Here is a 25541-nt window from a genome sequence, read left to right as displayed (position 1 = left end):
AGGGGAGGGGGTAATTGAGCAGGAAAGAAGAGCAGTGATGTACGGTCAATCGGTCACTCTGTAAATACTTGGAGTTTTACCGAAGATAAACTGAAACTGAAGAATCAAACTCATCACATAAGTATCAACCAATACCTAATACTGGACATTGTCCATTTACTACTACTACTAATATTAATACTAATAATACTAATACTACTAATAAATTATTATTATTATTATTATTATTATTATTATTATTATTATTATTAATAATAAACTATTTTTGTATGTGTGTGTGTTTCCTCCTGCAGCCCGACGCCGCAGATGGAGTGGGTGAAGTTGGGGCAGAAGCTCCCGGAGCGAGCCGTGGTGGAGAACCACGGGAAACTCCTCACTATAGAGAACGTGAACGAAGAGGACGAAGGGAAATACATGTGCAAAGCTATAAACGCTCACGGAGAAGCTGTGCACTACTTTCACGTTACAGTGGAAGGTGAGATTCACAATCATCATAAAAAACAAGAAAAAATAAGAGATTAGGTTAAATAAACATCATTATTCATAGCCAAGGTTTAGCAGTTATGGAAAAAATTATCAACTGCTGTTATCTGACAATCTTGCATTATCTGCATTATCCTGCAGAACATTTAAATGAAGTAAAAGTGAATATAAAAATAGGTTTAAGTTTTTGACTGAAGTTATAGTTAAGTTTTGATTTAGAATGGTTTGTCGCAATGGTTATTTAACTTTTTTATTTTTGATGCATTTACTGTCTCCAATGAACTTTTAAGGATTCTTAAGTTTGAAACGGTCAATAAGACTTTTTGAGAAACGTTTAAGAAACGTTTTTAGAAGAAAATGTTTCCTAAAAGAGTTCATCTAAAAATCTAACTGTCACAGAACTTATGCATTTAACAGTGTAAGCTGTGTAAGTGTGTTGGTTTCACAATTCACTATAGATACCTTTTTTTAGTACATGCACCGGTCTTTAAATAACAGCTTGCATCTGAACATAACTACAACCTTAACTTAAATAAAAAACCTGTAATATATATTATTTACAAATTATATGCTTTCAAATATTCACATCGTCACTTCTTTTAAATGGATATTTGAAACAGAAACAGTGCACAGTGATGAAATGTGTGCTTGTGGAACCTTATAGAAAGGTGAGCAGAAATGGGTGGGATAAAAAAAGCTTAAAAAAGGTGGGAAATAGAACAAAGGAAATGCTGCTCTCAGCATCTATAAATAAAATAAAACTTTCAACTCAAAATCTCTCTCTCTTTAATGTGTTAAATTCTAATAAACTAGGCTATACTGGGGGGCTTTCTTTTCTGATAAACATCCCCTTTAATTTTACCCATATTGTGAGTTTATTTTAGGACTTTATTTTATTTATCTTCATATATTCTCAGCTTGGTTCTCTGCTTGTATTGTTACTTGCTTGCTTTCTTAGATTTTCTTGGTTCTTTGTTTTGCTCTTTGCTTGGTTTGTTTGTTTGTTTGGCTTGTTTGGATGATTTATTTGGTTCTTTGTTTTGCTCTTTGCTTGGTTTGTTGGTTTGTTTGGATGGTTTATTTGGTTCTTTGTTTTGCTCTTTGCTTGGTTTGTTGGTTTGTTTGGATGATTTATTTGGTTCTTTGTTTTGCTTGGTTCTCTGCTTGGTGCTTTGTTTAGTGCTTTGTTTGGTTCTCTGCTTGGTGCTTTGTTTAGTGCTTTGTTTGGTTCTCTGCTTGTATTCTTACTTGCTTCTTTTCTTAGATAATTTCTTGGTTCCTTGCTTTGATCTTTGCTTGGTTTGTTTGTTTGTTTGTTTGGTTCATTGCTTGCTTGATTTGTTTGGTTGGCTTGTTTGGATGATTTATTTGGTTCTTTGTTTGTATCTTTACTTGCTTCTTTTCTTACTTATTATTGCTGTGCTGTGCTGTGCTATAAGGGAGTGCCAGGCTTTGGGTTGGGTTTTTATAGAGTGCTGAACAGGTGTGGCTGGTTGGCACTGATCACCACCGGGGATTCTGGGAGTTAGAGTTTCTGGACCCAACTTCACTGATTCTTACCCTCTATCACCTAGCTCCCCCTGCTGGTGGCCAGTGGTGCAGCACTGATCATCACAAAACTTAAATCTACTCCAAAAATGTATCAGACTGTTTGTACAAACACAATGTGTACAGTGATTAACTGTTAAATAAACAGTACTGTCATATCAGCTGAGACAGAAATCACTACTATATCACATCAAATATAAATAAACAAATAAACAGACAGAGTGTGTGTATGTATGTGTGTTTATATTGCAGTATATTTGATAAATTCTGGAGATTATTTAACATTTTTTTATTTTATTTTGTGCAGAACCTCCAGAGTGGGAGGTGGAACCCAAGAGCCAGTTGAATATGATTGGTGCCAACGTGGTCATCGAGTGTTCAGCGTCGGGCAGGCCGACGCCCACCGTGGCGTGGAGAGTAAACGGACGCCCTCTCAGCGGTACGACCGTATATATTTCACACAGTCCCACTGCATGTTATCATATATATATATATATATATATATATATAGCTATATATTTCAGGAGCAATATCTGTAATATGCTTCCTGTCATGTTTGGGGACACCTTAATCTTCATAAAATCTTTAAAATGAGAGTTAATTTTTTATAAAATAAATATATTTTAATATACTGCACTACAATTTTTAACATGTTACAAATTTACTTTATTTTTTAATTAGTAGTAGTAATTTAAATTACTTTCTAAAAAGTTACATGATACATTGTACTTTAAGTGAACTACTGTAACAGCTGCTTTGAACACACTTTGATAAAAATGTACAAAAGTATATTTGGAAATAAGTATATTAGAAGTATTTTAAATTCACTATATTGTACTTGTTTTAAAAGTATGATCAAAGTCTACTTTCAAACATTTGATGAAAGCATAATAATAATGTACTTTTAGTATATTTTAGGTAAGTAAATAAATATGTTAGTATATTTACAGCACAACTAAGAACAATTAAGTATATATATATATATATATATATATATATATATATATATATATATATATATATATATATATATATATATATATATATTTTACCAGGGTGGACCAATAAAAATTCTCCAAAATGACCTGGAATTAACCCTTTTTACAAGTTTTTTTTGTACAAGTTCCCTTTTTGGATATACAAGGTTTTTGCCTGTCAGTTTTGATATGTAAAGCTTATTTTAGCGTGTCCTGATTTCAGAGGTTCCATCGAGTAAACGGACTCTTCGTGACGACAAAATCTACATCCATAACGCCGGCCCCGGAGACAGCGCCGTTTACCAGTGCGAAGCCTCCAACCGCCACGGCACCATCCTGACCAACGCCAACATCATGATCATGAGTGAGTTCAGAGATCCACCAGCTCCTCCCCATGGGCGGATCTACCGGGGTGGCATGGGGGGGCAGCTGCCTCCCTGAAAGAAAGCTTTGCCACCCCTGCTGCCACCCCAGCATTAAAAGAAAGGTTAATTTGACATTTACGAGAGTGAATCTCCTGCTGTAACTGCAGTAAATTATATTAAAATAAATTATAATTAAATCCCGGTACTAGTATAGTTTTTGATGCTGATTTTGAGCTTATAAAAATAGTATTTTGCTAACTATAACATGTATTTTTGATAGGTCCAGGGATGTCAGTTACTTGGTAGTAATGCATACTCTGTCCTTTTTATAGTAACAAGTAATCTAAAGTATTACTGCAATACATTATTCAGATTAAAGTTAAATATCCAAGTAACTGGGCATTACTATTTTTTATCATTTGCCTTAGTTAAAAAAACATTCTTTCCTCGTGTTTCCTCAATGTCCTCACTTTCCTCATGTTTCCTTACTTTCCTTGTGTTTCCTCACTTTCCTCATTTTCCTCATGTTTGCTCATGTTTCCTTATGTTTCCTCACTTTCCTCATGTTTCCTTATGTTTCCTCACTTTCCTCATGTTTTCTCGTGTTTCCTCACTTTCCTCATGTTTCCTCATGTTTCCTCATGTTTCCTCACTTCCCTTGTGTTTCCTCACTTTCCTTGTGTTTCCTCACTTTCCTCATGTTTCCTCACTTTCCTTGTGTTTCCTCACTTTCCTCATGTTTCCTCACTTTCCTCATGTTTGCTCGTGTTTCTTCACGTTTCCTCACTTTCCTTGTGTTTCCTCACTTTCCTTGTGTTTCCTCACTTTCCTCATGTTTCCTCACTTTCCTCATATTTCCTCATGTTTCCTCACTTCCCTTGTGTTTCCTCACTTTCCTTGTGTTTCCTCACTTTCCTTGTGTTTCCTCACTTTCCTCATGTTTCCTCACTTTCCTCATATTTCCTCATGTTTCCTCACTTCCCTTGTGTTTCCTCATTTTCCTCATGTTTCCTCACTTTCCTTGTGTTTCCTCACTTTCCTCATGTTTCCTCACTTTCCTCATATTTCCTCATGTTTCCTCACTTCCCTTGTGTTTCCTCACTTTCCTCATGTTTCCTCGTATTTCTTCACGTTTCCTCACTTTCCTCGTGTTTTCTCGTGTTTCCTCGTGTTTCCTCGTGTTTCCTCATGTTTCCTCATGTTTCCTCACTTTCCTCATGTTTTCTCGTGTTTCCTCATGTTTCCTCACTTTCCTCGTGTTTTCTCGTGTTTCCTCACTTTCCTCGTGTTTCCTCACTTCACTCATGTTTCCTCATGTTTCCTCACTATCTTTGTGTTTCCTCAGGTTTCCTCACTTTCCTCATGTTTCCTCACTTTCCTCATGTTTCCTCATGTTTCCTCATGTTTCCTCACTTCCCTTGTGTTTCCTCACTTTCCTCATGTTTCCTCATGTTTCCTCATGTTTCCTCACTTCCCTTGTGTTTCCTCACTTTCCTCATGTTTCCTCATGTTTCCTCATGTTTCCTCACTTCCCTTGTGTTTCCTCACTTTCCTCATGTTTCCTTGTGTTTCCTCATGTTTCCTCACTATCTTCGTGTTTCCTCATGTTTCCTCACTTTCCTCATGTTTTCTCCTGTTTCCTCACTTTCCTCATGTTTCCTCACTTTCCTCATGTTTCCTCATGTTTCCTCATGTTTTCTCGTGTTTCCTCACTTCACTCATGTTTCCTCGTGTTTCCTCACTTTCCTCATGTTTCCTCACTTTCCTCATGTTTCCTCATGTTTCCTCATGTTTTCTCATGTTTCCTCATGTTTTCTCATGTTTCCTCACTTTCCTCGTGTTTCCTCACTTCACTCATGTTTCCTCACTTCACTCATGTTTCCTCACTTTCCTCATGTTTCCTTGTGTTTCCTCATGTTTCCTCACTTTCCTCATGTTTCCTTGTGTTTCCTCATGTTTCCTCACTTTCCTCATGTTTCCTCAGGTTTTCTGATTCAGTTTAACCCTTTAAAATAACTACAGTGAATTCAGAGTCCACACAGAAACACCTTTAATAAATAAAAGCAGACAGAAAATGAAGAAATAAAAAAGATCAATTATTTATATTCTTTTTCACGCTGTGATCTTTTGTAAATAAGGTGAGAAAACCTCATGAGCATCAAAGTGATTATATTGTTGTGACAGATCTCAGTCTGCAGTAATATAAATAAGACGGATAAATACGTTCAGACTACAGAGTCACGTAATCATTTCCATGTATTTTTATAGTAACGTATAATATTTCTGAAGCTTTTTTTGTACAGAAACATGCTGATTTACATCTGAGGAAAGCTGGGAGAAGCACCTAAATAAACAAAACTGTAATCCTTCATTAGCACTAGCCGCTAACCCCAGCCCTTGTTTTAACATGGTAAACACACAGATTACAGTTTGATATACTTGCCTCTGAACAGCAAAAGAGCTAGCACTTAATACACTTAGCGGCTAATGCTAATGCTACTGCACCCAGCCTTAGTGCTGGATATATTTTTAACTATTTTTCTTTAGTCTTCAAACTTAAAAATGGGTCAATTTGATCCAGAACAAAACAAACTACATTTAATAAAATCATTCTAACTGTACAATGCAAAAAAAATAAATAAATAAATAGAACAAGAATGTAAAATATAGGAAGAATAACTTACTTACTAAATTACTTAAATATACTTCTTTACATGCTGTATTCTAGAACATATACATATTTTTATGCAAAAAAAAGTTTAGTTTAAACCACCTTCAGACAGCCTGTAAATGATTTAGTTGAGATTTTTTTTTTATTTATAGTTTTTCTTGTTTTACCTTTTTATATAATTTATTTTACCATTTTATTGTTTTTTTAACAGGCTGGATAAAACTCTAAACTTCAGGCTGGTACTGTATGTGGCTTATTTCCGATAATATTTTGATATAAAAGCTACTTTAGTGAAGTTTATGATAATTAGGGCTCTGATTGCAGTAAAACCCCTGAAAATCTGGCGTTCAGCTGCATCTCTGCTGTACTGAGGATACAGAGACAGTACTGAATGTGAGAATTGTGTTGGAGTGATAAAGGTTAAATCTGTGAATCTGTTCTTTTCTGAAAGCTTTTCCTCGATTTCATTAAACGAGAACAGAAACTCCGCCGTGTTAAACCAGAATCAGCATCCGCTGCTCTGTGGGTGAAAAACCTGAACATAAGGAGAGAACTGATACCCGGCATCACAATGACTCAAGACACACACACACACTGAAAGATCTGTTTTAATGTTTCTACTTATTCAACTAGTTCTTTACATTTTTTATTTCATACAATTTGTCATTTTATTTCCTGTTTAATTCATTTATTTTACTTACATTTACTTATTTATTATTTTTTTATGTATAGTTATTACTTACCTTTTAGCCTTCTAAATTGAACATTTTTATTCTTACTTAAATCTTAATTTCTTTGCTTGTTTTTTCTAATGGTTTTGTTCATTAAGTTCCTTATTTCCTCAATATTTAAAAGACGTTTTTTGTCAAAAATGAACCGACAGTTTATTACATATCATATCACTATTCTTGTGAGGACATCTGGCTCTCACAATGGTAACAAAACATGCACACACACACACACACACACACACACACACACACACACACACACACACACACACACACACACACACACACAGTAGGTTGTAGTGTAGAGTGGGTCTGTGTGGCTCGGTGTCCCTCAGCTCCTCCTGTAGAAATGAGCTTCTTTTATATGTAAAACCAGATCCTCCCTCCTCCTGTTCACTCAGAGCATGTGCTGCTTTCATCTCCACAGATAAAACAACACACACATAAAAAATATATATATATATTATATATATATATATGTTGTTTTTCTTTATTTTCTGTATCTGGATTCCCGCTGTACGGGAGTCACGTACAGTATCCAGGCTCTGATTGGGCGGAGCGGCGGCGCTCTGAGGCCAAAGGTCAGATTTTGGTCCGGACTAATAAAACTGAGCGACTGGATCAGTATTAAACATGCTGTATTCATCTTAACCACTTATTTATCTATTTTACCTACACTGTACTTTTATACTTTTCCCTGTTTTTTCCCTTTAAAGTATACACTATTCTCATTTTCTTAGTTTACTATCCAAAATGTTTATTTTTTTTTATTTATTTTTTTTTGTAATCCACCAACACACTAAAGAAATGGGAGGGACCTTTGTGTGCATTTTAAAAGTTTTACCACTAACAAAACAAACAATTGTTCACAAAAACAAAACAGAAACTTCACATGAGGTGAAACAAAATTGTGTTCTCAAGGTCCAGTTTTACCCATCATTATCCAAGAATAAAATAAAATAGAATAAAGTATTAAATCTGAAATAAAGAGTACAATAGAGGCACGTGAATATAAATAAGAAATTATATATATATATATATATATATATATATATATATATATATATATATATATATATATATATATATATATATTAATCATTTCTAGAATGAATCAGCAATGGGATGGAGTTATACCAAAAACTAAGCAAACAATTGTTTATGCAAACAAACAAGAAAACAAAGAGCAATTAGTATAACACTCTCTGTGGCCAAATCAAGGATTTAAGGAGATTTTATTGTCAATCACATCACATGTGGTACATCAGGTGGAATTAAATTGTGTTCTTAAGGTCCACTTTCACCCATTATTATCTAAAAATGAAATAAAGAATATAACAGACAGACATTTAAATAAATACAAATAAATAAATCAGAGCTGAGTTTGAGCTTTAATGGGTTAAAATTTAAATTTTAATTCTAATTTTGAATTTCTCCTCTGTGCAGATCTGCGTCCGCTGATCCTGACGGAGAACGGGGTGCAGTACACGGTGGTGGAGGGGAAAGCAGTGATGATGCACTGCAGAGTCTTCAGCTCTCCGCTCTCAGCCATCACCTGGTGAGTGGGAGGAGATCCGGAGAGGTTCAGGAGGGAACCAGCAGAGAGCGCTGCAGCTTTTTACATCCATCCACCACCTACTGTCCTCCACCCTCCTCTCAGCGTCTCTCAGAGCTCAGCGCTCTGCTGACCCGGTTTATTTAGTGTCTGTAGCTGCAGAGAGAGATCAGAACACAGCGTATAAACAGCTCCATTCAAGGATTCAAGGAGATTTTATTGTCATTCGCATCACATGTGGTACATGAGGTGGAACGAAATTGTGATCTCACGATCCAGTTTTACACCCAAAGAGCTGTTATTAATAGATATATAGATAAAAAAAGAATACAATAAAAGAAATAGAATATACAAAATAGATAGATAAATATCCCAAAGAATAAAAATAAATAAATAGAGAGTAGAAGGTTCAGCAACATGAAGTCCAGAGTGCAAGTGTGCTATAGCAGCATGATAATGTGAATTAGAGCAGTGGAGATAAAGTGTCTCAGTGCAAGTAAAGTGACCATGTTGGTAAACAGTAAACAGTAATTTGTCCTTGGTGTCAGTGCAGTGTGTTGTTAAGTGGAGTTTAAGAGTCTTACAGCTGTTCACACCTGCAAACACTGAGCTTTATTTATTATATAAAATATGTAGATATATAGAGTAGATAAAACATATTTCAAACATACATTTTATTAAAATAGTAAAATTAATACTTAAAATTAATACACATGTTGGATTACTCTACCTTTCATATGATTTTGATTGCTTTTTAATTGTAAAAATGTATGTATTTCACACCTGAAAAAAAGCTTTAAATAGAACAGAAGAGGGATGAGTAGTGCAATAACAAGTTGCTTGATGTGATAATAATTAGTTTAGTTTAGTTTAGTTTACATAGATAGATAAGGGTTAAACACTATATCTTGCATTTAAACAAAATCAATACAAACCGAAAAAGCTATAGACTGAAGCTTTAGCTTATTTTTGCCTCCTTTTCTACCTAACTACTATACATGTTTATGATACAAAGCCTAGTCACACAAAACAAACAAAAATACGTCACAATGTACAATAATGTTTCTGAATCAGTTTCTCTGATTTTACTATTTATAGGTTTATGTTTGAGTAAAATGAACATTGTTGTTTTATTCTATAAACTACAGACAACATTTCTCCCAAATTCCAAATAAAAATATTCTCATTTAGAGCATTTATTTACAGAAAATGAGAAATGACTGAAATAACAAAAAAAGATGCAGAGCTTTCAGACCTCAAATAATGCAAAGAAAACAAGTTCATATTCATAAAGTTTTAAGAGTTCAGAAATAATCAATATTTGGTGGAATAATCCTGGTTTTTAATCACAGTTTTTATTTCATGCATCTTGGCATCATGTTCTCCTCCACCAGTCTTACACACTGCTTTTGGATAACTTTATGCTGCTTTACTCCTGGTGCAAAAATTCTTTGTGTTTTCTGCTGAAGGTCTAAGGTGGACAGCGCCAGCGCGGTGGAGGGTCCGCGGTTCAGTGTTTATAAGAACGGGTCTCTGGAGATCCACAGTGTGGAGAGAGAGGACGAGGGGGAGTACTCCTGCTTCACCGAGAACACCGAGGGCAAATCAGCCATCAGCGCCGTGCTGGAGGTGAAAGGTGAGGCGGAGGAGTCTCTAATGATGCTTCTAATGATCTCACTGCACTGTTCTCTCTGTAATGTAGTGCAGAATGAAGGAAATCTCATTAGCATGATGCTAATTGCTTGTTACTGGCTTTCATCTACTATTAGAAGTGAGGGCAAGGTCTTAATTACACGCAAAAGTCAATTTCAGTCTTTGTGTCTTTCTCTGGGATTATAAAAGAAAAGTTCTTTACGGGTGACCTCCAGCTTTTCATTTATTGAGTTCTTTTAAACACATCTATTTAACTGCATCTCAGAATAAGCACTGTGTAAAAAAGTGAAGATAGTCCACATTAGTTCTGCATCTCAGTTTGATCAAACATACATGTTGATTTTAGTCTAAAAAACATTAATAAAAAGCCAGATAGGGACTTGAACCCAAGACCCAAGTGATGGAAGCAAATGTGCTAACCATTAAGCCACTTAACTATCAATTAACTATTAACTATTAATTGCCCCCTATTATGTCCTACTGTAGGAATTATAAAGAAAAGGGCTTTATGGGTGACCTCCAGCTTTTCATTTCTTGAGTTCTTTTAAATAAATCTGTTTAACTGTAAAAAGGTAAAGATAAGCCACTTTAGTTCTACTAATGTACATTTTTTATTTCTGCATCTCAGTTTGATCAAACATACAGATTGAGTTTAGTCTCAAAAACATTTAAAAAAACCCAGATCAGGCCTTGAACCCAAGACTCCAGTGCTGGGAGCAAATGTTAGCAAATGGTAACCACTAAGCCACTATACCACTTAACTATTAATTAACTATTAACCATTAATTGTCACCTATTATGTCCTACTGTAGGAATTATAAAGAAAAGGGCTTGGAGGGTGACCTCCAGCTTTTCATTTCTTGAGTTCTTTTAAATAAATCTGTTTAACTGTAAAAAGGTAAAGATAAGCCGAATTCCTTCTGTAGGAATTATAAAGGAAAGGGCTTTACAAAGGACCTTGAGTTTTTTATTTATTGAGTTCTTTTTAAACACATCTATTTAACTGCATCTCAAATTAAAGACACTGTAAAAAGTGATGAAGAAAGGCCGCATTAGTTCTAATAATTATGATTTTTTTACTTCTGCATCTCAGTTTGGTCAAATACAGATTGAGTTTAGTCTCAAAAACATGAATAAATTCCCAGATAGGGACCCAAGCAAATGCTAACCACTTAGCCACTATACCACTTAACTATCAATTAACTATTAACATTAATTCCCACCTATTACTCTAGGAACTATAAAGAAAAGAACTTTACAAATGAGCTCACACTTTATATTTGAGTTATTTTAAATGCATCTATTTAACTGCATCTCAGAATAAATACACTGTGAAAAGTGATGAAGAAAGTTCACATTATTTCTTATAATTATTATTATTTGTTTACTTCTACATCTCAGTTTGATCAAAAATACAGATTGAGTTTAGTCTCAAAAACATTAATAAATACCCAGATCAGGACTTGAACCCAAGACTCCAGTGCTGAAAGCAAATGTTAGCGAATGCTCAACACTAAGCCACTATACCATTTAACTATTAATTAACTATTAACCAGTAATTGTCACCTATTATGTCCTAGGGTTATATATGAATTATAAAGGAAAGGGCTTTACAAATGACCTTGAGTTTTTTATTTATTGAGTTCTTTTTAAACACATCTATTTAACTGCATCTCAAATTAAAGACACTGTAAAAAGTAAAGATGAGCCACATTAGTTCTCCTAATTCCCTTTTTTTTATTTCTGCATCTCAGTTTTATGAAAAAGACAAATAGAGTTTAGTGTCAAAAACATTAATAAATTCCCAGATAGGGACTTGAACAGAATAAGTGCATGTAACAGACAGATACAAACTGAGTTCAGACACTTTATAAAAATCTGTAAAAAGTAGACAAGGCTTTAAAACTAGGCACAGAAATTTAAGTTTGTAGTGAAAGTGAATAAAGAGATAAATCAGAGCCAAATTATGCAGATACATAAGCTAAAAGTACAGTCCAAAACACAAGAAAATGCAGAATAAAAAGAATTAAAAAAAGCTAAAAAACAAAAAGTCAAACAAGAGAAAAAGGGTCAATACACAGAAATAAAAACACTACGAGAACCTTTGGTATGTCCCTGGACTAACACTGGCAGTACTTCACAAAAAAACAATAAAAAAGTCTTCCTCTTGATTATATTCTATTTGGTAAAATCAAAGAAACTCATTATTTTTAAGTGATTTCTTATTTTTTTACAGAGCTGTATATTTAATAGGAAATAAAATATGTTTCAGCATGAGAAAGAGATGTGATTGGGGAAGTCTGAACACATGATGTCATGAAAAGTCACCAACACCAACACCAGCTAGTGCTGCAGTTAGCGGCTAATGCTAATGCTGCTCCAGCCTTAGTGCTGGAGAAACTTCACTAAAAACTCACCCTGTACTGCTCCTTAATATCTGACTTGTAGAAATGATGCAAAAGTGCACCTTACAGTGAGAGTAAAATACAAAGAAACTCATCATTTTTAAGTGGTTTCTTATTTTCTCTAGTATATTTAACTGGATATAAAATCTGTTTCAGCTCCTACAAGAATAGTGGACCCTCCTCAGGACCTGCGTATTCTGGTGGGCACCACGGCCCAGTTCTCATGCCAGGCTGAGCTGGACCCTTCCTTCAGTGAAGACTACGAGATCATCTGGGAGAAAGATGGCGTCGCCCTCAACGACAGTGAGAGTACCGGGTAAAACGAGGACTTAAAACTAAAGATAAAACTGATTTTAGTGAGTTTATGCAGATTCCTGATTAGTGCATTGTTCTCTGTGGTTGTTGGCAGGTATATTGTGGATGACGAGATGCTCCAGATCGTTAACGTGAGCTTCAGGGATCAGGGTGTGTACGTCTGCGTGGCCAGAAGTCCAGTAGATGAGGACTCTGCACTGGCACTGCTAACAGTACTGGGTGAGTAATCATCGCTATCTTACCCCCCACCAACAGTGTATTTTCACTCCTTTTCGCTTCTGAATATATCTACACTGATGGGCGTGGTGTTCTGGAAATGAGGTGTGTTCAGGTACATTTCTGGAGTTTTATCTTGTTTATCTTGGTAACAGAAAACACAGGAGCTCCACTGACTGAATACAACCTAGACAGACGCCAACAGTCAGACGTTCATCGCTATCTCGGTAACACAGGCGCTGTGCCGAGCCGAGCGTACACCCCCACTTATTACACACACATGAACACACAGCAGCACAAACCCAACTTTTACATCAACAATAAACAGAATAGTAAATAAAATAACATTGCTGTTCCCGTAAATGAGCTGCTGGAGCTCCTTCACAGCGTCAACCAGCAGCTCAGTTTCCTCTGCTGAGAAGAGTTTGTTGAACACGTCCAGGTAGCTGCACCGTTACAATAGCAATCCGCCAAAGACAGAGCTCACCTGGTTCTACTCTTAAAGAGAATGATGAGCAGAGACGCTCTGATTGGTTTATTATTCCACGTTACATCCAAAATTAACCAAGCCTATGATTATTTAAGAGAATTAGTGCATGCCTTTTGCGTTGCATTTTAAACCACACAAGGTGTACTTTTCCCATTGTTATGATAGCAAAGACATACTGACACGCCCCTAAATCAAGCTACATGGAGACAGCTCACAACTGCACAATAGATCACTGAAAAAGGTACCCAAATAATCTAAAATTCAAATCATGTGCTGATAGCTGTTGGTTTCATTACTTCTTACTTTTTACTTATTTCTCTTAGTTTATGTATTTATAATTTTTACATGACATTTTCAATTTCTCTTCATCTCTTAGCATTACACATAAAAAATTAAACATGACTGGGTCAAGGGTGCCTAAGACTCACTACTGAGTGGGTAGTGAAAACTAGCCAATTTTTGTTTTTTGTCTCACTAAGCCTGTCTTTATAACCATTTTTGGGACAATATATTGTCCTAGAAATGACCAAAAAAAACAATATTATTGGAATTACACACTGATTTTAAGGAGAAATCAGTTTTAATTGTTAAAGAAGTTAAGACATCGGATATAAAACAATGAAGATATTTGTATTTAAATGAAATTTAAACTTAGTTTTTTTGAGTCACTACTTTTGCACCTACTATCCTATGACAGTAAATAGTGCTAGTTTCTTTTAAGGAAAGCTAGTGAAACATTATAAAAACATTATAACAGAGTAAATAAAGACTGTATTAATACTTTTCAGTGACATTTAGCTTCACAGTCACCTTAAATGTTTGAGAGATATGGAATTCTATCATCACTAAAATAAGATGAGCTGTTTGAGGCTCTGCTTTATTCCTGAGGCAGTGTTTTCCCACAGAAGCAGAGATTTGTAGGAGATATTGTTTTCTTCAAAAACCAACAAAAACAGGCTGTCTGATCTGTATGTGAGAGGAGAGCTGATCCTGAACTCTGAGGCAGAACACAGTGTTTTATAAAGCTTCTGTATTATTTAGTAGTGAGTGATTTCTCAGAGCAGGACTCTGAACCGTCAGCACCTCCTGCTCGGGGTTTGAAGACCTGCCGCTCTGAAAATGCTCTGAAGCAGATTTGCCGTGTCAGGCGGGTGTTTGCTGTGTGTAGCTGTTTCTGAACCAGGTTAAAGCTGTGCTTCACGCTTTCAGATGTTCCCGATGCCCCGGAGGACGTGGTGCTGGCCGAGCGCAGAGACAGAACTGTGAAGCTGAAATGGATCCCAGGAGACGACCATAACAGCACCACCACGGGTAATTAGGTCCCCATAACACACACAAACCAGTCCTCATAACACACAAACAAAGATGTCCCTATAACACACAAACACAAACCAGTCCCTATAACACACACATACAAACAGGTCCCCGTAACACACACACACACACACACACACAGGTCCCCATAACACTCAAACACAAACCGGTCCCTATAACACACACATACAAACAGGTCCCCGTAACACACACACACATACACACACAGGTCCCCATAACACATAAACACAAACAGGTCCCCATAACACATAAACACAAACAGGTGACCATAACACACAAACACAAACCAGTCCCTATAATACACACACACAAATCGGTCCCTGTAATACACACACACAAAACAGGTCCCCATAACACATAAACACAAACCGGTCCCTATAATACACACATACAAACAGGTCCCCATAATACACACACATAAACAGGTCCCCATAACACACACACACAAACCGGTCCCTGTAATACACACAAACAAAGAGGTCCCTATAATACACACACACAAAACAGGTCCCCATAACACACAGACGAAAACATTACATTACATTACATTACATTACATTTGGCAGACGCTTTTGTCCAAAGCGACTTACAATATTGAAGTGCAAATAATAGAAGAGGTTAAGTACAAAAATAATAGAAGTTAAAAATAAAGCATCTATAGATAGGGCCTTAAGGAGGTCAGAGGGAAATAATGGGATAGAGGAGTAGAGAAGAGGAAGAAGGAGATGAGGTTAGAATTAGTCAAGTCAAGTCAAGAGGCTTTTATTGTCATTACATCTGAGTACAGGTACACAGTGTGATGAAATTACGTTCCTCCGGAACCATGGTGCAACATAGAACCACAAGCAATAGACAACATAAAGTGCAGGAGTGACGACAGTGCAACATGAAATTATAAAATTATAACACTAAATAACAATAAATACAATAAATACAAAAGACGAGACAATTTAAAGACAGGACAGTGCAGTACCGATACGGTATAATAAAGTGTATAGTGGGGATAAGGTGCAGAGATGTGTGACATACTGTAACATATAGAACATATATAATCACAGCAGTTACTGAGGTAGAGTTTATAGTTTTTAAGAGTGCAGCAAATAAAGTCATGTCAGCCTCTGTGTGCTGACTGGGTGTGTGTGTGGGTGAAGTTCAGTTCTTTGTGAGTGTAAAGGGGGGGGTGTACAGTTTAGTTTTGTGCGAGTGTGTTGGGTGAGTGGTGGGTGGGGTGGGGGTTCAGTTCTGTCTCTGTGCGTTGAGAAGTCTGACTGCCTGGTGGATGAAGCTGTTGCAGAGTCTAGTAGTGGAGGCTCGGATGCTCCTGTATCTTCTGCCGGACGGCATCAGAGCGAAGAGTCCGTGTGAGGGATGGGTGGGGTCGTCCACAATGCTGGTGGCTTTGCGGATGCAGCGTGTGGTGTAGATCTCGGTGATGGAGGGAAGAGAGACTCCGATGATTTTCTGTTAGCTGTCAGCTGTCCGCACTATCCGCTGTAGGGTCTTGCGGTCTGAGGTGTTGCAATTCCCAAACCAGACGGTAATGCAGGTGCTCAGGATGCTTTCTACAGTCCCTCTGTAGAACATGGTGAGGATGGGGGGTGGGAGATGTGCTTTCCTCAGTCTCCGCAGGAAGTAGAGGCGCTGCTGGGCTTTCTTGGTTATGGAGCTGGTGTTGAGGGACCAGGTGAGGTTCTCTGCAATGTGAACACCGAGGAACTTGGTGTTATCCACAATTTCCACAGCAGAGCCGTTGATGTTCAGCGGGTGGTGGACACCTGGAGCTCTCCTGAAGTCAACAACCATCTCCTTGGTTTTATCCACGTTAAGAGATAGGTTGTTGGTTCTGCACCAGTCCGTCAGCCACTGCACCTCCTCTCTGTATGCTGACTCGTCGTTCTTGCTGATGAGGCCAACTACAGTTGTGTCATCAGCAAACTTGATGATGTGGTTTGAGCTGTACTTTGCAGTACAGTCATGAGTCAGCAGAGTGAACAGCAGTGGGCTGAGCACACAGCCCTGGGGGGCGCCGGTGCTCAGTATGGTGGTGCTGGAGGTGTTGTTTCCAATCCTGACTGATTGTGGTCTCTCAGTCAGGAAGTCTAAAACCCAGTTGCAGAGGGAGGAGTTCAGGCCCAGCAAGCTCAGTTTTCCGATCAGATGCTGAGGGATGATGGTGTTAAATGCTGAACTGAAGTCGATGAACAGCATTCGAACATAGCAGTCTTTGTTGTCCAGGTGGGTGAGAGCCAGGTGGAGCGCAGTAGAGATGGCATCGTCTGTTGATCTGTTTGGACGATATGCAAACTGCAGAGGGTCCAGTGAGGACGGGAGCTGGTTTTTGATGTGCCTCATGACCAGCTTCTCAAAGCACTTCATGATGATGGGAGTAAGTGCAATGGGACGGTAGTCATTAAGGCAGGACACTTGAGACTTCTTCGGCACGGGGACGATGGTGGTCGTCTTGAAGCACGTCGGCACGATTGCAGTACTCAGAGAGATGTTGAAAATGTCCGTGAGAACATCCGTGAGTTGTTCTGCACATCCTCTGAGCACTCTGCCAGGTATGCTGTCTGGTCCTGGGGCTTTCCGTGGGTTGACTCTGAGTAGAGTTTTCCGCACATCAGCTGAGGACAGGCACAGTACCTGGTCGTTTGGAAGAGGTGTAGTCTTCCTTGCTGTCGTGTAGTTCTGTGCTTCGAACCTTGCGTAGAAGGAGTTCAGTGCATCTGGAAGGGAGGCATCACTGTTACAAGCAGGGGAGGGTGACTTGTAGTTGGTGATGGTCTGGATGCCCTGCCACATGCGCCGAGTGTCAGTAGTGTCCTGGAAGTGGGCGTGGATTTTCTTTGCGTAGGTGCGCTTTGCCTCTCTGATCCTCCGGGAGAGCTTGGCTCTAGCTGTTCGGAGGCCAGCCCTGTCCCCTGACTTAAAGGCCTTGTCTCGGGATCTCAGCCGCACACGCACCTCTGCAGTCATCCACGGCTTCTGGTTGGGGCGGGATGTGATGGTTTTGGAGACAGTAACATCCTCAATGCACTTGCTGATGTAGCCAGTCACTGAGTCTGTGTACTCCTCCAGGTTGATGGAGTCATCAGAGGTAGCAGCTTCTCTGAACATGTCCCAGTCAGTGTGCTCAAAACTGTCCTGAAGAGCAGAGATGGCTCCTGGAGGCCAGGTTGTAACTTGCTTCTTCTCTGATTTGACACGTCTGATGAGCTGTCTGTATGCTGGGATGAGCATCACAGAGATATGGTCCGAGTAGCCGTAGTGGGGGCGGGGCTCTGCTCTGTACGAACCGGGAATGTTAGTATACACACAATCGAGCAGGTTAGCTCCACGGGTTGGAAAATCCACATGTTGGTGAAAGCTGGGCAGCAGAGCCTTCAGATTACTGTGATTGAAATCACCAGCAACAATAAACAGGTCCTCTTAACATGATTAATTAGTTAGTTAGTTGGAGGTGTTAGGAGAGTAAGAGCTCTTTGAAGAGCTCTGTCTTCAGGAGTTTATTAAAGATAGTGAGAGATTCTCCTGATCTGGTAGTGGAAGGTAGTTTGTTCCACCATTGGGGAACTCTGTATGAGAACAGTCTGGATTGCTTTGTGTGAATGTTTGTTTGGTAAAGCGAGGCGACGTTCATTGGAGGAGCGCAGCGGCCGGGAGGTAGCGTAAGTCTTCAGGAGTGAGTGCAGGTAGGAAGGAGCCTGTTCTGACATCACCTTGTAGGCGATTGTAAGAGTTTTGAATTTGATGCGAGCATCAACTGGTAGCCAATGGAGCTCAATGAGCAGCGGGGTGACATGTGCCCGTTTTGGCTGGTTGAAGACCAGACGTGCTGCTGCGTTCTGGATCATCTGGAGTGGTTTTACTACACAGGCCGGGAGGCCAGTTAGCAGGGCATTGCAGTAGTCCTCTTAAACAGGTCCTCTTAACATGATATGGCCCTAAAATAATATCAAAATATTTTAGATTAAGTTTGCGATAACAATATTTTTGAAGATATAACAAAACAAATTTAAAAAATAATTTCAAGAATACTATTTTATAATTATACGTATAGTTATATATATATATATATATATATATATATATATATATATATATATATATATATGTTCTCACGCAGAAAATGTGATTTTATTGTCACGTAGGCCAAGATGAGAAGAAAGCTACAGTATATTTCTTATGTTTATAGTAAGGAAAATGATAAATATATAATAAGAAGAATAAGTTTAATTACTGATCACTGGATCAGGTAGTAGAGTAACTAATCAGATTAATCGTTAGTGACGTCACTGTTCTTCACTATATCCACTGATTATCTGAGTTTTATTTAGATTATCTTCTGTTGGTTTGTGATCAGAATTCATCGTGGAGTTTGAGGAGAGTCAGTGGAAGCCGGGAAGCTGGAGGGAACTGATGCGAGTTCCTGGAAATCATCACTCGGCTCTGCTGAAGCTCCACGGACACGTGGACTACAGCTTCCGCGTCTCGGGGGTTAACGAGGTCGGGCGAGGGCGTTCCAGCGGCGCCAGCGAGAGATACCGAACCCCGGCATCAGGTTACCACCTAAAACATCTACCTGACTTCCTTATTTATTCCTTTAATAATGTTTTTTTATATGTGTTCATCCAGAATTCACATTCACAAAGTACATTTTCTTTCAGTCATTATATCGTCACTGTCCAATGAAAAACAATTAACTCCATTTTTATTGATTTTTAGATTACTACATTATTTCAACTGAAGGTGTGGTTATCTCCAATTACACCCTGGTGTAATAACCACACCTTCACAACAAACCAAATAACAATCATACTGAGTTAAAACTTCAAAACTTAAAAAGTATGGACCAGTGGAATTTCTCTAAAATTACTTTTTATTTTGACTTCCATTGAAAGTTAAGAATGTTTGGTTATTACACTTTTCCATAATATATAATACAACATATTGGCTTATCTATGCCAATTAGATTGTGGCATAAATTGCATTGGTCATAAATAAAACTATTTTTTATGTGTGCAGTTATATGTAAAACATGTGTATTTGGCTGTTTATATTCTTCCTATACTATACTATTCTAACTTACTAAAACATTCATTTGTTTATTTTGGATAATGTTTTGTAGGTAGAACAGTTCTGCATGTTTTAGGAGCTTCCTTGCTCTAAAATGTCTGATTAAAAAATTCCTCCCAAAAAGAATATAATTTTTGCCATAGAGGGTTAAAAAGATGTTTAAACAAAAATTAACATTTTGGTTGAAATGTGTTTTTTTATTGGTTAAAAACACGTCTATAAAACCTTCATAAAGACATAACTGTCTTTTCAAACTCGTCAAAAAAGACGTCTATTTAACTTTCTCATTAACCAAAATTCTCTGTAGATTTAACAATATTTTCAGATGATTATTTAACATTTACACTGTGTTAAAATGTCTTGATGTTTGGACCAAAATTATTTCTCCAAAACTACCTTTGTACATTGACTTCTATTGAAAGTAAAGAAGTTTTGTTTTCTCTCTCCCTCCTTTGAAGTTGCTGTTTTGGAGATACTTTTTTTCATTGGACAGTGACAATACACAATACTGCATTTCTCACACATTACAGTATTGTTCAGTTCTGTTCATAAAAATAAATCAAATAAAGGGAGAGGAGTATAATTATGTATGATTTCTGGGTACATTAGATATAAACATTTTCTAATTTTGTTTTAATTTAAATCTGTTTTTTATAGTCTTTGTTTAAAAGACCCATCTTGACCACAGTGGTGCAAACTTCTGCATCTGCAGCCCAATAGACTAAATGCAAATTTCCTCTGTTACATAAAGTATATTTCATTGATCAATTTTGGTACATTTAACTGAATAGCTATAAAAATCAACCGAACTCTTATTCTCTATTAAATGTACAACTCTACACCCAACTCTAATCTTAACATTATAGACATTAATAGACATTCAGTTGATGTTAATCATCTACAGTATGAGGGGTCTATAATGGACCATCCAATAAAGCGTTACCCAAAACATAACAACTCTACTTGCAATCAGAAGAATGCTCAACAGATACTGTATATATGGTGTGGTATATATACCATATACCACACCATGCATTCTTTTTTATGTATTTATTTTTTTCATTTTTTTTATTTTTGTATATTTTACAAAGCATATCTACATCAAATAAAATAAGAATATGTGCATATGTGCAAGAATATGTAAAGAAATATATTTGGCTGTTTATCTTCTTACTATATTCTTGTTATAACTTACTTAAGGGTGTTTAATTCATTTTTTAAACTTATAGCACTCCTCTCCTGCTTATTTTGGTCATAAAAAGTTGATTCAAATAATTAGTTTGTTATTAAAAGTCAAAATAGAAACTTTTACAGTGTTTGCTAAATTATATTGTTCCTTTCAAAAAGTACAGTACAATTAATGCCACATAGAAAATATTTAAAACAAAAACAAACTTCAAAGGCTTATTTTGTTGAAACTTTATTACATTTTGGTTGAAAGTTAAGGTTGAATAGAGACATATTTTTTAAGTGGTTAAAAACATGTCTATGAAACCTTACATCTATTAAAAATTACCTTTCACTTTTAACCAAAATTCAACGTAGTTTTGACAAAATCATATGATGATAATTTAATGTCTTTTTAACTATGTGGGGCTTGGGAAAGTTGGGGAATCCTTCCTAAAAATAAATGATCAAATCTCAGGTGTATTTACCTGTACAGTTTACCTTTAATCCCCATTTTTATCAGCAGTGATGTTTAATCTGATACTCCTTGAAGTTTTAAACATTTAAAACTTGGAGATAATTGATTCCCATTCTTGTTGGAGTTTGAATCTGTAATGTTTGTATTTCAGAGATTATTTTTTATTCTATTCTTCTATTTATTCTCTCTCTCTCTCTCATTCTTCACCTCCATTCCTCCCTCTCTCTCGGGGATCCTCTGCTAACAATTTCACTGCCAACAAAATCCATATTTCTGCTCTTTCCAAAGCTCCCGACAAGAACCCCGAAAATATCAAGATCGAAGGTCATTTGCCACATGAAATGGATATCAACTGGGAGGTAGGAGCCCTGCGAGTCTTCTGCTTTAAAAAAGAAGAATCTTCGGGGAGTAGCTTTAGCTTTAGCTAACTTTCAAAGCGTTGGGAAAAAGGGAGGGAGTGTATAGATAAAAACGCTCTTTTCAAACATAGAATTCCATTTCCATTTACTCCTCAAAGGGAGAGAGAGAGCAAACAAATGTTATCAAATTTTCAGCTTCAATTATCGATAAGCTTCGGGAGAAAAATGGTTTACATATAAAATGGTGTTATCTGCAGCGTTGTTATACAGTGGGGAACTTTACCGAGCCCTTTGTGAAACTGATATATCCAGATGTATAGCGGCTCCATCCCGGCGGCCGGCGCCAGCCTTTGATTAAAAAGTAGGAGCTTTCAGGACGCGAGTCATAATTTTTATTTGAAAAGATGATTTTCTCTCCCATTCTCTGGGTTATTACCTGCCTCTCTCTCTCTCTCTTTTTCTCTCGATGGTAATAGAACTGTGCTTCCTGGAATTATGAGGTCTCTTATTATTAATAGGGAGCTTTCATAGATAATAGATAATAATTGTATCTGGTTCAATCTTCTGCTGCTGGTTCATTGTTGGAGGAGCCCGTTTTACCTTCAACACGTTTTGTCAAGTCCTTGTTATAAAAGCTGTTGTACTTCGCCGTGGCTGAAAGCAGAGAGTGGAATAATTCCAGCTCTGAGACGATGTGGAAACATGATTGGAGATCAGGGTTTTAGCCAATTGGAGTGAATGCACTTCAGAGTTTGAGTACATCGTTATACTGAGAGCCATCGCGGTGGAGGTGGTTGCCGTGGCCCCATTCCAGAAGAGACAAAAGTTAACCCTTCTGTTATGTTTTGGGTCAAATTGACCGGTTTTAAAGTTTAAGGATCTGGGAAAAATAGTTGGTACCACTTTAAAATAAGACTACCTTTATAAAGGGTTTATGAATGGTTTATAGAGGAGATTATTAATGGTTATTAATTAGGCTGTACATACTTTAAAACGCATTAACAACATGGATAGAAATAACAAAAAATATTTTGTTATTAAAAAATAAATAAAAAAAGGCATAGAAGTGATTCTACACTCATTTCTACTGTCAAACTTCAGATATTTCTATATAATGATTTTAACTTTGTGTTTTCCATCAATCAGCATCAAACTTCATATTATATATTTGTATTTGTAAGTATATTTTAAGTATGTTTGTCTCTTTGTTTTAAATGAAATGAATGACTAATCAAACAACGGATCACTGTTGTCTTTTCATTTAATGTGTTGTAACTGCTTATCAAAGGTTTTAAGGCATTTACAACCTAATTAATAATACTTAATAGTCTAGTTTATAAACCATTTATAAACCATTTGTAAGGGTAGTGTTATTTTAAAGTGGTACCAAATAGTTAAACTTTTTTTTTTCATTATGAAACTTCTTCTGCTTGCCTTAATTAGTGTACATATAACATCAACATATAATATGAAAATGGTTAATCTCACATATATAACAAAACACCCCCTGCGGTAGTGAAACATTAAAAAAAAAAGTTTGATCATGTATTTTTTAAATGAAAAAAAAAAAAATGAGTGAATTATCCTATCCATCACCTGTTAGAGGTAAGGAACACTATTGCACAAAATATTGATAAAATAATTAGCAATGGAGTTAGTAGTTAGAAATATTCACACTGCTTTTTAGCTTTTTGTTGGTTTCTGAGATCTTCTGGATAATTAATCATGCACCATTACTGTTCCTGTTAAATGAACATAACCGGAGGGTTAAATTACGCCGATGTTGAGCGTCGTTGAGGGGGTTTTCTGGTCTCTAACCCTAAGTGCTCTAGTGGGGGAAATTCATGCACTTAAAAGTGTTCTGCGCTTGGTTTAGCTTTTAGCTTATTTTCTATCCCATAATAAACATCATGCAACGTTTGCCTGGAAGCTCCTCTACTTTAATGCATGACTTCATGGGTTTCTAAGTGTTAGTGGAAGATCATGTTCCAGGTTGGGTTCTTCAGGTAGAAAGCAGGCAAATGTTTGACAAAGATGTGTAAAGTATAATATTAATAAAATAATAATAACCATACAAGAATGAATCAAGATACTTTATCTAAGACATCTGAACTAATTTAATAAGTTCACTAAAGACATATAGCACAAAAAGTAAGGAAATTGGCGTCTTCTTTTAAAATCATAATTATTATATTTATTTGTTTCTATCTTCCCACCTATAATCAATCTTGGTCTAGCATAATGACATTGTATTATTTTCTTATTACTGTAATACCATGCATTTTGACTATATTTGTGTTTTTTATGTTATAACTTACTGTTTCTACTGACCTGCTATACTGCTTCTCAACATATTCTAAATAAATAAAATGTAGTTCATGAAAAGAATATATAAATAACTAACATAATAAATTCATTTTTGGTAGATTATTTTTTTTTTGCTTCTTGGTAAAAAAAAAATCTTATACCATTGTATCAATCTATGAATCAATCTATGAATCAATCAATCAATCAATCAATCAATCAATCAATCAATCAATCAATCAATCCATCAATCTACTTTTAATTTCAGTCAGGAATATATTGAGGATGACCCTTATTTACAATGCAGCCGATCATTTACAGTATAAAAGGGATTGAAAATATTTAATACAAAATAATAAGGAACTAAATAGTAAAAACTAAATGAATAAAAGAAAGACAAATTTTAAACTGATATTTAGTATAGATAAAAAATATATACATAAAATAAAAAGTTTTTTTTTAATACCATAGAAACTGATACATAAAAAGTAAAGAATTTATAAAATATAAATTGAAGAAAAAGATAATAATACACATAAAAGTAAAAGTAAAGTAAAATGACAAGAATTATAAGAATTTTTTAAATCTACAATCTACCAATCACACTGTCCTGTGAGAAAAAAAACAAAAACAATAAAAACAAAGTAGGCATAAATTCAAATCCACCCATTGTGATATATGTGTGTAGACATTTATAGAAAGGTCATTTTCTATAGGATAGTATTTATTTAGGATAGTATAGAATCGTATTTATAATCTATTAAACCTAGTTCGCCATGTAAATGCCATGTTTGATCTAAAACCCATTAAAATCTGTAATCTCAGTCACTACATCTCCCTATTCTACCCTGTGTTAGCCTCTTCCCCCGATGGAACACAACGGTCCAGGGTTGGAGTATAAAGTGAGTTACCGGCGACAGGGTTCGGAGGAGGACTGGCAGGAGCACATGGTGAAGCGACACTCTTTCGTGGTGAAAAATACGCCGACGTTCGTCCCGTACGAGGTGAAGATCCAGGCCAGGAACCATGCCGGCTGGGCTCCAGAACCCAAAACTGTGGTGGCTTATTCTGGAGAAGACTGTGAGTACACCATCCATCACTTTAGATATTTACATACTTATAAATAAAGGTGTGAGAGTGTGAAGAGCCTTTTATAACAATATTAACACAAACTGGATCTTAATTACCAACTGGATCCTGTATTGAACCAAAAGTGGTTATTTTATTGCATTGCTCAAATAAACTCTTGTAGCACTGTTGTGTTTTTTAGGCTACGTTCACACAGCAGACAAAATTTATTATTTTTTTTTATTCCAACTTTAATACCGTATTTTTCTCACTATAAGGCTCACTATCAATAAACGTCAAAAAATAAATGTATTTTCATACATAACACACCTCAGATTATATGGC

General features: G+C 36.5%; 1 protein-coding gene across 14 annotated transcripts in view; it reads left to right on the top strand.

Moving 5' to 3' along the window:
- The window catches only part of chl1b (cell adhesion molecule L1-like b), a 212401-nt gene that overhangs the window by 143765 nt on the left and 43095 nt on the right, over positions 1-25541 (top strand). For all 14 annotated transcript variants that reach the window (XM_049479446.1, XM_049479449.1, XM_049479442.1 and 11 more), the window contains 11 exons: positions 294-475; positions 2339-2470; positions 3232-3372; positions 8222-8333; positions 9800-9966; positions 12545-12704; positions 12798-12922; positions 14619-14720; positions 19108-19305; positions 21754-21824; positions 24986-25208. In XM_049479446.1, the coding sequence (XP_049335403.1) occupies positions 294-475; positions 2339-2470; positions 3232-3372; positions 8222-8333; positions 9800-9966; positions 12545-12704; positions 12798-12922; positions 14619-14720; positions 19108-19305; positions 21754-21824; positions 24986-25208 (1613 nt within the window). The remainder of the gene's footprint in view (positions 1-293; positions 476-2338; positions 2471-3231; positions 3373-8221; positions 8334-9799; positions 9967-12544; positions 12705-12797; positions 12923-14618; positions 14721-19107; positions 19306-21753; positions 21825-24985; positions 25209-25541) is intronic.

Source organism: Astyanax mexicanus, chromosome 5 (genome assembly GCF_023375975.1).
Source record: "Astyanax mexicanus isolate ESR-SI-001 chromosome 5, AstMex3_surface, whole genome shotgun sequence".
Lineage (NCBI taxonomy): Eukaryota > Metazoa > Chordata > Actinopteri > Characiformes > Acestrorhamphidae > Astyanax > Astyanax mexicanus.
The sequence above is the reverse complement of the archived record's forward strand: the minus strand, read 5'-3'. Positions and strand labels throughout refer to the sequence as shown.